The sequence below is a fragment of the Talpa occidentalis genome, unplaced genomic scaffold (assembly GCF_014898055.3).
Source record: "Talpa occidentalis isolate TD23 unplaced genomic scaffold, MPIMG_talOcc4v2.1 talOcc4.8, whole genome shotgun sequence".
NCBI lineage: Eukaryota > Metazoa > Chordata > Mammalia > Eulipotyphla > Talpidae > Talpa > Talpa occidentalis.
Window position 1 is genome coordinate 9684226 of NW_023605194.1, and position 12712 is coordinate 9696937.

The 12712-nt window shown below is 46.4% G+C and overlaps 1 protein-coding gene across 6 annotated transcripts in view; it reads left to right on the plus strand.

The window, feature by feature from the left end:
- GFRA1 (GDNF family receptor alpha 1) overlaps positions 1-12712 on the plus strand; it is a 202963-nt gene that overhangs the window by 166483 nt on the left and 23768 nt on the right. For all 6 annotated transcript variants that reach the window (XM_037496780.2, XM_054690497.1, XM_054690499.1 and 3 more), the window contains 3 exons: positions 4629-4738; positions 7557-7691; positions 11450-11631. In XM_037496780.2, coding sequence (XP_037352677.1) covers positions 4629-4738; positions 7557-7691; positions 11450-11631 — 427 coding nt within the window. The remainder of the gene's footprint in view (positions 1-4628; positions 4739-7556; positions 7692-11449; positions 11632-12712) is intronic.

Below are 12712 nucleotides of genomic sequence, written 5' to 3' on the forward strand. Positions count from 1 at the left end.
AGAAATGCAATTGTAGGATTTTTTTTGATTATCCCACACTGGACACTTAAGCTTTTTTGGATGGGTCACAGCAGCCTGTGGGGGAGGGCGCTGAGGCAGGTTGCAGGTGATGTGAAGGCAGGTGGGCAGGGAAGATTCTGGGGCTGGGATGCTGGGACTGTGGGCATGGCCCGTGCACAGGTTGTGGTTGGTGCCCAGACAGATGAAGATGGTGGCGCTAACAACCTCCTCAACACTTGGCTCTCCACGGTGCCAGGAACTCGGCGTGGACACAGCCACCTCTCTATTTCCCGGCAGGTTTACCTTCTCCTGTGTCTTCCTCCTTGGCACAACTCTGCTGAGTTGTCTTTTTTTTTTTTTAAAAAAAAAAAAAGATGTATTTATTTATGCATACAAGAACTGGGTACAGGCCAGAGGTACAGGGCGGGGAGGGGTTTGAGAAGATCCACCAGAGACAGAGTGGGGAGCAGAGCAGGAGAGACAGGAGAGGTCTGCTGAGCCATGTGGGTAGCTCCCTGGCCAGCTGGGGATCGAACTTGTGCTGCAGAGGCTGCGGATAGCTTCTCAGTGCTGTGCTTTAACCCCTTGTGCCATGAGGGAGGCCCACCTCCCTCCTCCTTTCTGCAGTCTTGACTTTCATCCTAGTGGGAGCCCCTCACTCCACGCTTCATCCTTTCCTCCTCTCCTTCCAGCCTCAGTTGCCCACTCTGCCACTGTGATCCATCTCTAAGTAACTGTCCCTCCCACATTTGGCCAGCTTTCTGCTCACCCCTTCCTGCTGGCACAGCGAGGGCACAGAGTAAATCTTCAGCAAATCTTTGCTCAACAACTGAGAGACCCAAGAATTTTCCAACTATGCAAATATGATTATGTTATTTATCTGATTAAAATGTTTGAGTGGTTCCCACTACCTGCAGGATAAAAGCCAAACTCTTAGGTCACCCAAGGCTCTTCCCATCACCACCAGCATGGGCTCCATGCAACACCACTTGCCTCCAGTGGCCTGGCTGCCCCAAATAATCAATGAGCTCTTTCTGGATGGTGTGTGTGCTCAGTGTGGTGACCAAGAAGGAACTCGGCTCTGATGTTAGGCTCCACACAGAACTGCATAACCCAGAGGGAATCACCCAATTTCTCTTTGCCTCAGTCTCTTCATCTGTAAAATGGGGCTGTGCGGTTCACCTACTAAGATAGTTGAGAGAATTAATGTGTGACTACACGTTAAGTACTTAGATCAGGCACAGCAAACACTCCTTTACTGGTCCCCTGGAGTTATGACTGTGGTTACTTTGTCATTAGCTGCCTGGAATATCCTTCTGCTTAGAGTGCCCTCTTCTACCTTCAATCATAGCTCCTTCCCATCCTCTGGGCTCAGCCCCAATATCATGGCCTTTCTGGGTCCAGCTTCTGTAACTGCACAGCCATCACATCTTAAGCTGTAGGATCAAAATCTGAGGTTTTAAATCCTGGTTCTACTACTCACATGACTAAACTTGCAAAACCATGGCTGCTTTATCTGTAAAATGAAGACAATAAAGTCACAGATCCTACCTTGTTAGCATTGTCAGGAAAAAAACATGAAGTGTGTAAAGACATGCCTAACATAGGAAATACTTTTTTTCACATTAGCTATTTTTATTAGAAGTCTTTCTTACCTTGTATTACCAACTAGCCTCTATATTATTATAATCTTTTTATTTGTTTGTTTTGGCTTCTAGATTGCAGGTTATTTAAGTTCAGGGACAGGGAACTTATTCATCATTATATCATAAGCAATCGACACATCATTCAATGGAACAGACAAGAATTCATCTGTTTTGTCAACACATGTCACCATCTGCACACATTGCTTTGAGCGGTTGGTAAGAGTAGACAATGCTGGGAAGGAAGGATCTTTGGGGGAGGGCTGTTTTCTTTCTCTGGGAGGTAATGAAGACTGGAGGTTAGTGAGTAAGACACCGTTTCATTTGACCCAAAATTGCCTGAGATGGGAAGGGAAGTGAGCACCACAAGGTTTGGGACTGAATTTTGAAGACACGATTTATGATTTATCAGTAGGACAGACCACATCATAGTGGTTTTGAAACAAGGTTGTGCTGGCAAATATTTAACCACTGGTCCTCCAAGAACAACACAAAACTCCCTGATTTATAGCATTTGCTGATGACCTCAGTATAAACACTCCCTCCAAAGCCACTTTCACACGACTGAGGTGATCTGAACTAATTGCCCAAATTCCTGGAAATTTACGAGTCAACCAGTCAAGAGCGGGTCCAGCACACCACTATTTAAACTTCTGACTTTGGTTTTTCTGTCTGTAAAGTGTGACTCCGACGCAGTGACCATCTTGTCTTGAGTATAAAAGTGGAAGATAGGTGGGTCCTGGGAAGGAATCACGTTCGTGTTGTAGCAATGCTGCATGTGCTCATAATTATTTTGAAACTCTTTCCATCCGCTGGCCGTGCTGGTGTCTGGGATTGATGCCGATGATCTCCTCAAAATCTGGCTTGTCCAGGGTTATGCTCAGAGCAGTATGTCTAGTTTTATCCTCCCAATCAGGGCTGTGCTCTCCGCACCAGACTGACTCAATTAGCCTTTCATTCCAGGGTACAATTGTGAGTCAATTCTGAGGTTGTTAAGCAAAATGAGTCTGGTGGCATTAGCTCCGCACTGAAGGACAGTAATCCCCCTGACTGCACTGCTCGGTTAATAGTCAGCGCGAGAGACCACGAGAAACTGGAGATGGCAACCTTCTGTCCATCCCTGGGGACTGGCCAGGGGCTCAGGGCTGCCAGGTGGCAGAGCTGATGCGGTTGTGTGTGGAACTGGAACCCCAGCTGCCTGAACCGTGTTGGCCTCTGCAAAGTTAGAAGCTCAGTACTATGAGATCATTAACTTTCATGACCAGGAGAATTCTCCTGAAATTAACACTCAATCCAAGCTGGATGCCATTGGAGCCAGTTGAGTAAGACTGAGCCACCTTTAGGGATTTCCTCTGAAAAATAAATCCTTTAACCAGGCTACAGCAAGCAGCCAGGTTTGCCGCCCTTCAGTGTGTTCAATTAAAGTGGGAAAACACCAGCGAGGCTGAGACTGTGGGTGAGATCCAGGCACACACACAGCCTCATTTGCAGATTTTGCCAAGCCACTTAGCTCCAGCACACAGGCCTGTTTGGGGAGCCCTGTAAAAGGCCTCTCGGAGGAGTATCAGGTGCTGTGCAAAGAAAATAAAGCAGAGCTCCAGCGCTTGCCCTGGGGACACACAGTGATGGAACCAGGCGCACGACAGACATACGGAGTGACAGATCGGCACAGATAGGGAGGCTCAGATGCCTTGTTTACAAGGGTTCAAGGAGAGACCAAGCCCACTGAACCCCGCACATGTGCATGTGAGGCTTGGATTATCTCATCGGGCCTTTTAATGCCTCCCTGGTTACAATTGTGGTAAAGGGACGCGTCACCAACTTCCTGCAGGCCTTTCACGAGCCTTAGTCATCTCCACACAGCTTACCTGCCTCTACCCACCCACACAAACTTAGACCGTAAAGTCTGCTACTGAGCAGTTTCTTGGGTGGGAAGAAGTAAAAAGAGCCTTGGGTATGTTGGCTGTCAACTCAGGCTGCTGAGAGACAAGAGCTGAGACAACTGTCCATTGTCTCTCATAATTGCTGGGGAATTTAAATTCTCATGAAGTCCTTTGTGTTCCTGCATAGAAACAGAGCTCTTGTCTGCTGCGATGACCTCAGGGTGGCCAGCTCTCATTCAGGATTTCTCCAACAATGTTCTCTTCAGACTGCAAGATGTGGCTGACCACTCAGAGCCCTCATGCTCCCCAGGCCAGCATGTCTGTGGCCTCCCTCACTTCCTGTCTCTGCAGTTTCACCCCCACCCAGGGCTTCCGGTGGACAGCACTGGCCCCTAGAGAGTCCCCAAACAGCAGACACATTCTGCGTTCTGATCAGTGGCCCTGCCAGGCACCAGCTTCACCCACGGGCCTGTCATACCCAGCCAGACCATGTGGAACCCAACTCAGGGCCAGGGACACCTGTCCCTCTCACCCTTCTCTTGGATTCTGGAACTCCTCCTCGGTGTCCCTTGGCTGGAATAAATCACTGGCCCCTGGGCTGATGGATGAGAGACTGCTTACAAGACAGACACATGTATTTTTAAAGCCAGTAGGAATTACAGGAGCAGATGGGCTGTAGGATCCTATTTTGATGCCAGGGACATGTTTCTGTATAAAGTAAATATTTTCCCTGTGTGGATCTCCGGTGAGTGTGAAGAGGAGCATATTTCCTAGAGATGCAAATAAGACTAGTCAGAAATAAATATTGAATAGAAACTTCAAAGCATCTAGATTTCTTCAGTTATTGGCCCTGAAGGCTTCTTTCCACACAAGCAGAGCTGGGTGAGGACTGGGGGCTCAGAGGGGACAGTTGGGGGAATTGTCTAAGAAAGGATGCCAACATTTTAAGAATTCACGGTTTCTGGGTTGTCTTTTTTTTTTTTTTTTTTTTTTTTTTGGTGTGGAAAATGTCCTTATCAGCGAAGGAATGAAGACAAGTCCTATCTGTGCAGAGGCTTAGGTTATTCTAAAGCGCCCCCTTCACACGCTCTTCCAATTACAGGTCTCGCCTTGCAGACTTTTTCACAAACTGCCAACCGGAGTCCAGGTCTGTCAGCAGCTGTCTGAAGGAGAACTACGCCGACTGCCTCCTGGCCTACTCGGGGCTAATCGGTAAGTTGGGGGAAGTGGGATGGGGAGGAACACAGGCAGGCTCTTTCCACGATAGCAGGCTCTGTCTGAAAACAAAACTCCCTCTGCACTGGCGTTTTGATGTGAGGCCCTTTAGGAATTGCCTATAAAAAAATGAGCGAGGGGCCTCCCTGTTGGCACAAGGGTTAAGACACAACCTAGGAAGCTGTCCACAGCCACTGAAGCACGAGTTCGATTCCCAGCCAGGAAGCAACCCACACGGCGCAGCAGACCTCTCCTGCCTTGCCTGCTGCTCCCCTCAGCAGTGTACTTTGGTCAGTCTGCCTGTTCTGCTCCCCACTCTGTCTCTGGTGAATCCTCTCACCCCCCGCGCCTCTGGCCTGTACCCCAGCTCTTGTATGCCTAAATAAATAAATCTTTTTTAAAAAATGAGCGAGAAATAAGCTCATGGATGAGCAAAGGCAAAGACAGAGATGGGTCATGAGAGAGTCGGGGCTGCAAGTGAGGCTCCGAGGCCACTCAGTGGGGAGCGGACCAGCAGGACGGGAGTAGGAAAGGAAGCCTGTGGCAGGAGTGGAGAGCCCTGCAGCCCGGTGCCTGGACCTGGCACTGGGAAGTCAGACAGCCTGAGGACATCTGTCTCTTTCCCAAAAATGGCCCTTGGGAATGAACCCTAAATATTGAGATCCTCCTTCTCATTCACATTCTTGGTGATTCAGCTTTTGGTGGGCAGGAGGTGGTTGAGCCTAAAATCTGTCTCCTTCCCTGAAAACAGACACAGCAGGAACAGTATTTCCTGGGAAGACTGTGGCTTCAGAAGAATCAGGTTCTTAGCTTCAGGAGAACAGGGTAGCCAAACCAGACACAGGCGGGGAGAGAGCCACAGCGAGCTAGGCTTGTGCCCAGGAGGAAAGGCAGGCCGCGCGGGTACCTGGCACTGTGGAAGGCAGCCCAGGGCTCCATCACACTGACATTTAAGAAGGAACACCTAGTGAGAGCTGTGCGGGTGAGGGACATCACGGTTGTCAGAGTGGGGTGGCCCAGCCAGGCTCACAAGTCACGCAGCAGGAAGAGCTTCCCACCAAGAACAGCACAAATGGAGCCTTTGTCACCAGACTGTCTGCAACCAGAGCCACCAGGGAAATCAAGGTCAGAGTTTAATGCAGGGATGTTACCAGTGCTGACACACTCATATCAGCTTTAGTTTCCCCGTGTTCCCTTGAATCATACCTTTCACCAGCTCTGGAGATGTTTGTGGATGTGCCCTACGAGTGTGGCTTCCTTAAGTCAGCATAACACATGTGTCTTCACTTTCCCCTTTCCTTAAACCAATTTGTCTCTAGTGGGTTACTTATCAACTGCAGGTTTAACCAATGCATGCTTATTGCACAAAGTTTTGTGTTTTTTAAATATACATAAAAGCCCAAAAATGACTGTGTGGAGGGTCTTCAGATCCACTCATAGATGTAATCGCTACTCATACTTTAGTCCCTGTTCTTCAGGGGTCCAGGCTCATGAAATCCTGTGAATAGCCAAGGCTTTGGCACTGCCAGGCATTTCCGTGGAGTCATCCTGGGCTTGGCAAACCCTTCCATGCCTGACAGTGATGAAGTCCTCCCCAATTAACAGAACAACTGGTTGAGACAGTGCATTCTGCAGACCCAATTTATTTCTCTCTTGGACTTGGCTCTCTTCCTCCACACTGGCCACTGTTTCTAACTTCCTATAGGACAAAGCTTGTCCTAATTCTTCCATATGTCAAAGGTCCACAGTAGTGCCATGCAAACAGTGGGTGCTTAGCAGATACATCTTAATCTCTTCACTCAATTTTGGTGTACCTTTTTCTTTCTCACCCGAAGTCCAGAGCTCCCCTCTCTGCTATTAGTTGAAATTCTTATCCCACCATACATTGGGATATTATTTCGTTAAAGTCAGTGAGGAAGGTGGGGCAAAGGAGATACGCCCTTGACCCAGAAGAGCTTTCAAGGAAATTGTTTCTTTCTGTTGTGACCAACCATATCATTGACCGCCTATTATTTCTTACTTCTACAAAATATGTAAAAACAGAAGGCTTCTTGGCGGGAGCAGGCATTGCCTGGTGTGAGCCACCCAGAAGAAGACATTTGGGTTGTATTAAGTCTCAATGTATTGTTTATTTGTGCCAGTGCAGAACTCATCAGAAAAAACCATGAGCACAGAGGATGGAGGCAAGAAAGACCACCCAGCATTTGCTCGAGGACGTCTGAGGGCTATTGAGACAATACTCTAGGAGACACCAGATTAGAGAATTTCCACTGTTTGTTGCCAATTCCTTCACAACTTGGAAGACTTTAGTTAATCAGTTGAGTGTCTGGCGAGCAGAGTCCTCGTTCTATACATTCAGTCACCCAAAAGGATCGTTTCTGAGCTTCCCTGTGTAACTCTGGGAAACCATTCGCTTCTCACAGAAGTGAAGTCAAAGTCCTGAAAGGATTTATAAGAAATGTAGAACCACTTCTCTCTATTTATGAAGATTAATGGCATGTTCAAGAAAATGCAAGGGACTTGGCAACGCATGCATTCTGAGTTCATTCTCTCCCACTCCTTGACACGCCTGCCATCGGTGCAGGAAAAAAAATACCCAAGTGCAACTCAAGGAGTTCTGGTCTAATTTTTAAAGTAAATGTGTAAATTATTTTATGTGCTCAAGATAAATGGCTGAGAAAATGCTCTGCTTAACATAATTTCCCACTCAGCAAACACAGTGTTGGTTATTATCCTCAGTGCGTCCGTTGGGGTGACATTTGTTTGAGAAAAGTCTGCATCATCACACAAGAGTAACACCTAGTTTTTGTTCTAGGTACAGTCATGACCCCCAACTATGTGGACTCCAGCAGCCTCAGCGTGGCCCCCTGGTGTGACTGCAACAATAGTGGCAATGACCTGGAAGAGTGCTTGAAATTTCTGAATTTCTTCAAGGACAACACCTGTCTTAGTGAGTGTTTTTATAAGAGGAAACAAAGCCTTGGGCAAGTTTGCCCCTCTGAACTTTAGCCAGCTGCCCCTCCCCATTGGTTGTGTCTTTCCCCTGACCTGTGGTGGTGAATCTCTTGGCCTTGCCTCCTGGGTAATGCAGCAGGAATGGAGCAAGTAATGAATGAGGTGCTGTCAAAATTGCAGTGCCAAAGGCCTGAGAGAGCAAGAGATTCAAATAATGGAGGGTGCATTATGTGGGAAAAAATACTTCTGCCCACAGATCAAATTTTGATCTTGGCAACCAGCACAATGTCTGTTCCAGAGGTTCTTAAAACCTGGGAGGAATATACGATGTGAGAAAGTCAGACAAATTAGATGTGGGTAAGCCTCGAAGGACTCCCTGAGAAAAATTAGAATGCTAACATCAACAGCCCCCTGGATGTTCAAGGATGGCTCAGAGGCGAAACAGCGATTCTTGAGCAGGATAAGCTGGTGATGCAACCCAGAGCCTCGGGATGGTGGTTATCTGGGGAGACTAGCCGAGCTCTGGGGGTGTTGCAGGGATCCTGTTTGGAAACAGTATGGGTTATTACTGCAGTGTCCTTTAGGCAGTTTGGAAACATGTCTCCCAAAGGGAGAGTGATAGGAGGAAATGCATGATGTGAAAAATAAGTATTCATAGAATAACTCCAAAGCACCATGCTGGGCTCCCCTTTTGACCACCAAGGAGTGCAGGTCCAGGTGAGCAGCTAGCTGAGACACTGGAGAACCTCACTCCCTTTTTGGGGAAGCCACCATTAACTTATTGGGTGCCTTCTATATGTGCAAACTCACACGATAAGGGGTGTAGTATATTATCATCTGTGCAAAAACCCTAGGAGATGTAGGTCTTATTATCTCCATTCCACATTGAGTAACAGGCTGGTATGCATGTAATCCTTCTGTGCCAGAGATGGGATGCAAACTTGAATTCCTTCTTCTGTCCCCCAAAAAGCTTTTGTTTCATGCTTGACGTGGACGGACCCTTGGACAAGAACACTTACCTGATCATCAGGGGCCAGGTGGCTTCCTGGTGGGAGCTGGAGGACCAAGATTCTAGAAATCAAGTTTCAACCACTCCTTCAAAGGCCATGCCCTCAAGTGACAATTTCTCTATGACGCTGTGCCATACAGTGATTCAGTTCTAAAGAATCCACCAACCACATGCACATAGAAAGCTTTTAAATTACTACTAAAACCTCCTCATTATTTCCTTTGTTGAAAAGAAATATCTGAGTCATTTGCTCACTAGGCACTGGGGTAACGTGACTGTAACCAAAGGCTTGATCATTTTAAAACTTAAAAAAGCTTTTGGATCCTTAAGCAAAATTCAAGCCTACTGAACTAGCCTCAAGTGTGGAGACATTCACCAAGGCATTGGTATACCATGAATTAGCACCTCCTATTTTGTTTTGACTTAAAAAATATGTGCATCCTCTTTTCCATACCCTGAGCATTCTTCTGGCAGGATACAAGTTTTAATGAAGATAAAGCAATGACAAAAGAGGTCAGTGTGAGAAAAAAGATCATAGCAGGAGATCTGCTCCCTCACAGAGAAATTAACATTGTCTCTGCTTAATAATATTTCGGTGAAGGGAAGAGTAGTCTGGTATCTTATTGCTAATGACTTTTCAATAAAAATAAATGCATTTGGTCCTCAATAGGGACCAAAGCCAGCCAGAATTTTTCATAGTCACTCTGTTTATACCTTGATTAGAAGGGGCACAGCATACCAAAGACACGAGGTTGTAAATTCAGTCTCTTGCAAAAAGCCCTAGCGTAGAAGGAACTGGAATTTGTAGATTTCAAGTCAAATGCAGTAACTCCTTCCTGCTCCCTTCAGATTAACCAAACCTCGCCTGGATCCCCCTATCATGAACACAGCTCCAACCTTACTTCCCTCTGGTTATTGGGGGAGGAAACAGTTACTTTAAAGCCAAAGTGCATGGCAGATGGGATGGGAAGATGAAGAGGCATGAGCTGGAGAGAGAGGTCAGATGCCAGTTCCTATCACTCCAGTCTTTATTCAGATGCCTCCTTCACCTCCCTGCATCACTGTTATCTAAACTGCAAATCCACCTGCTTCAAACACCCTGTTTCAAACACCCCTGAACATCTCTTGCCACTGAATGTATTGTAAATTTTTCTTTCTGGCCTCCCAACAAAAAAGTGGCCTCCTCAGGCTGTCATTGTTCACTGCTGCAGCCTCACCATAGGGCAGTGCCTGGCATTTAGTGGATGTTCCAGAGACAATGGGATGGATGGATGGATGGATGGATGGATGGATGGATGGATGGATGGATATATGGATGGATGGATGGGTGGATGGATGGACAGATGGACGGATAGACAGACAGATGAATAAGTGGAATTTTCCTCAAGTGGGAGGCAAATGCCCTAGAAAACTCAGGGAGTTTCAGTACCTAGCAAGGGTCTCTTGAATCTATACTTCTTAACAAGGAGAAGGAAGATTTCATTATTTTTTTTGTTGTTGCCACTTTGGGTCATTCAAGGAAATTGGTTCCCCTTTGTAGCTCTCTCTTTCCATCCCTCCCTCCCATTGAGCCATGTAACATGACTAGGAGCATAAAAAAGCGTTTATATTAATTTGAAGCTGTTTCTTACAGCCTAAAAAATGTAAAGTTTCAGAAAACAAGCTTCCAATTTGCTGAACTTAAAGGATAACAATTTTAGAACAAAATGTCACTTCTAAAAGGAAGATTAGGCTTAAATTATTCTGTCTTGTATATCGAAAAATGCCAGCTAAGAGTCATATATTAACAATTTGCACATTCAGGTCCCAAATGGAGGAGTTTGATTTCTTATACAGTGAATATGAAATAAAAAATTCCTAAATCCAAGCCAAATCCCGGAGGACCTGATTAAAAACTGTTTTTTATTCATTTTGGGAAGGGGAACGCCACACAACCAATTTACTCTTGCCATAAAAACAATCTAATCCCACGAAATTGTAATAAGCTTTTAAAGTTTTACATTTTAAACTTTTCATTTAAGCAGGGCTGTTCCTACCTAATTATGCATATTTTGTTAAGAAGACTGGGAGCAGAAAGGGAAAAACAATCTTACTTAAATTTACACTCTACATTGATGAGGTTCGAGGCAGGTTTTTCATTTTAAGGAACTGGTTACATTCGTACTTTGAACGCTGTCTGGCTCATAGTAGGTGGTCTGTGGTCATGAATCACATTTTTAACTGTTTGATTTTATTGCTTGCCAAATTAGTGTGATGTCACTAGTGGCCTCAGTCTCATAATGAAGGATGTGTTACTCAAAAAAAAAAAAAAAAAAAAAGCACTAATTAGTTTGCTTTTAGTATAGAGTTTTGACAGAGCATAAGGATTTTCTTGGAAGATAGAACAGTGATTGTGATCCCAAATCACAGGTCTGAGGCTGAGTTTCAAAAGGCTGGACTGAGGAGTATTTCAGAACAAGGATCTTGCTCAGCACCTGGCACATAAATAGGAACATGATAAATATTTGCTGCTCTTAGAGCATAGCTAAGTGTCCAGCTCAGTGTTTAATGAATGCATTGATTTGGGGGCACCTGACCCCATGGCTGGCTCTCAGCCTGTGGAGGGTGGATGGATGGATGGGTTTTGTTCAGAGATGTCCAATGCTGTAATCAGAATTTCCAGCGTGCCTCTCTGGCTTCATGTATCCTGTCTGTTATATTTGCTGCCTGACTTTGAAATTGGATTTCCTCCTGTTTTACTGCAGAAAATGCAATTCAAGCCTTTGGCAATGGCTCCGATGTGACTGTGTGGCAGCCTGCCCTCCCAGTTCAGACCACCACTGCCACCACCACCAGCGCCTTCCGGGTCAAGAACAAGCCCCTGGGGCCAGCAGGGTCCGAGAATGAAATCCCCACTCATGTGTTGCCACCTTGTGCAAATTTGCAGGTAAGAGTGGGGCCCAGCTCCCCGATGGCACCACTTCTGGGAGAAGGCAGGGTTGTTCTCTGAAAGCCATGTTGAGATTGATGACAATGATCCAGCGCTGCTTGGGTTTGAATCTTAAAGGCGTTTTTTTACCATGAAAAATGAAGGCTGGGAAGTGCCGTGGAGTAGAGAGAAGGATGGATTCGGGGCTGACTCTGCTGGCTCCTGGGATGGGGCTTTGGTGCCCAGGCACTAGTCATTGGCTTTGCTACCTTCCTGTGTAAAATGTGGGGGCTGTGTGGATGAGTCCATCTTTCTGTTTGTGGGGTGGTAGAGCTGGTTGGGTTGGTCATTTTGGCCTGTCTGTGCCCAATCTGTGGTGGCCGCAAAGCAGTGGTGTTTTGAGAAGAAGGCCTCCGGGGCTTATCGCCACCACGGCTGATAGAGTTATACAGGGAATATTACCCTAAGGTCCCTGGAGTGCTGTTACTAGGAAGTGTTAACTCTGATGTGGAGTCTATGTGGGGTTCATTCTTCAGGAAACAAAGAAAAAGCTCAAACCCCTGGTGTGAACAGAGTCTGGTAAGAATGGCCAAGAGGCGTCTTTGGGTTGATTCAGGTCTCCAAGAGCAGAACCACAGTGGCAGTTCCCTGAATTTGCTCAACGCAAGCGAATTTTTTCCCTTCTCACTGAACTCTTCATAGCAATGAGGATTCTGCTCTTTGTGGGACATCACGTATGTGTTAGATGCTCATAAAGCGTTTTCACACTTTGTCTCTTTGGGGTTATCCTCCTGACCACTGGGGGGTGCTGCTATGTTTTTAGCATTGTTTGTCTTACTCCTGCATTTGGGGTTATGGGGACTCAAGGGAGTAGCACTTTTGCTTCAGCCTGCGAAGCTAGTGAGTCACAGAACCAGCAGCAGGAATCTAGAAGCCTGAGTTTTCTGCGTGGTCTTCCTGTGTTTGGGGGTGTGGACCAAGTGGCATGCAGCCACACCACCCTTGTCACTGGAACGAATTCCCTGTATCCTCTTCCCTTCCCCCACCAAAGAGCAGCCTCACCAAAGCTTTCTTTTGCCAAATGCTCTCTTGACTTTAG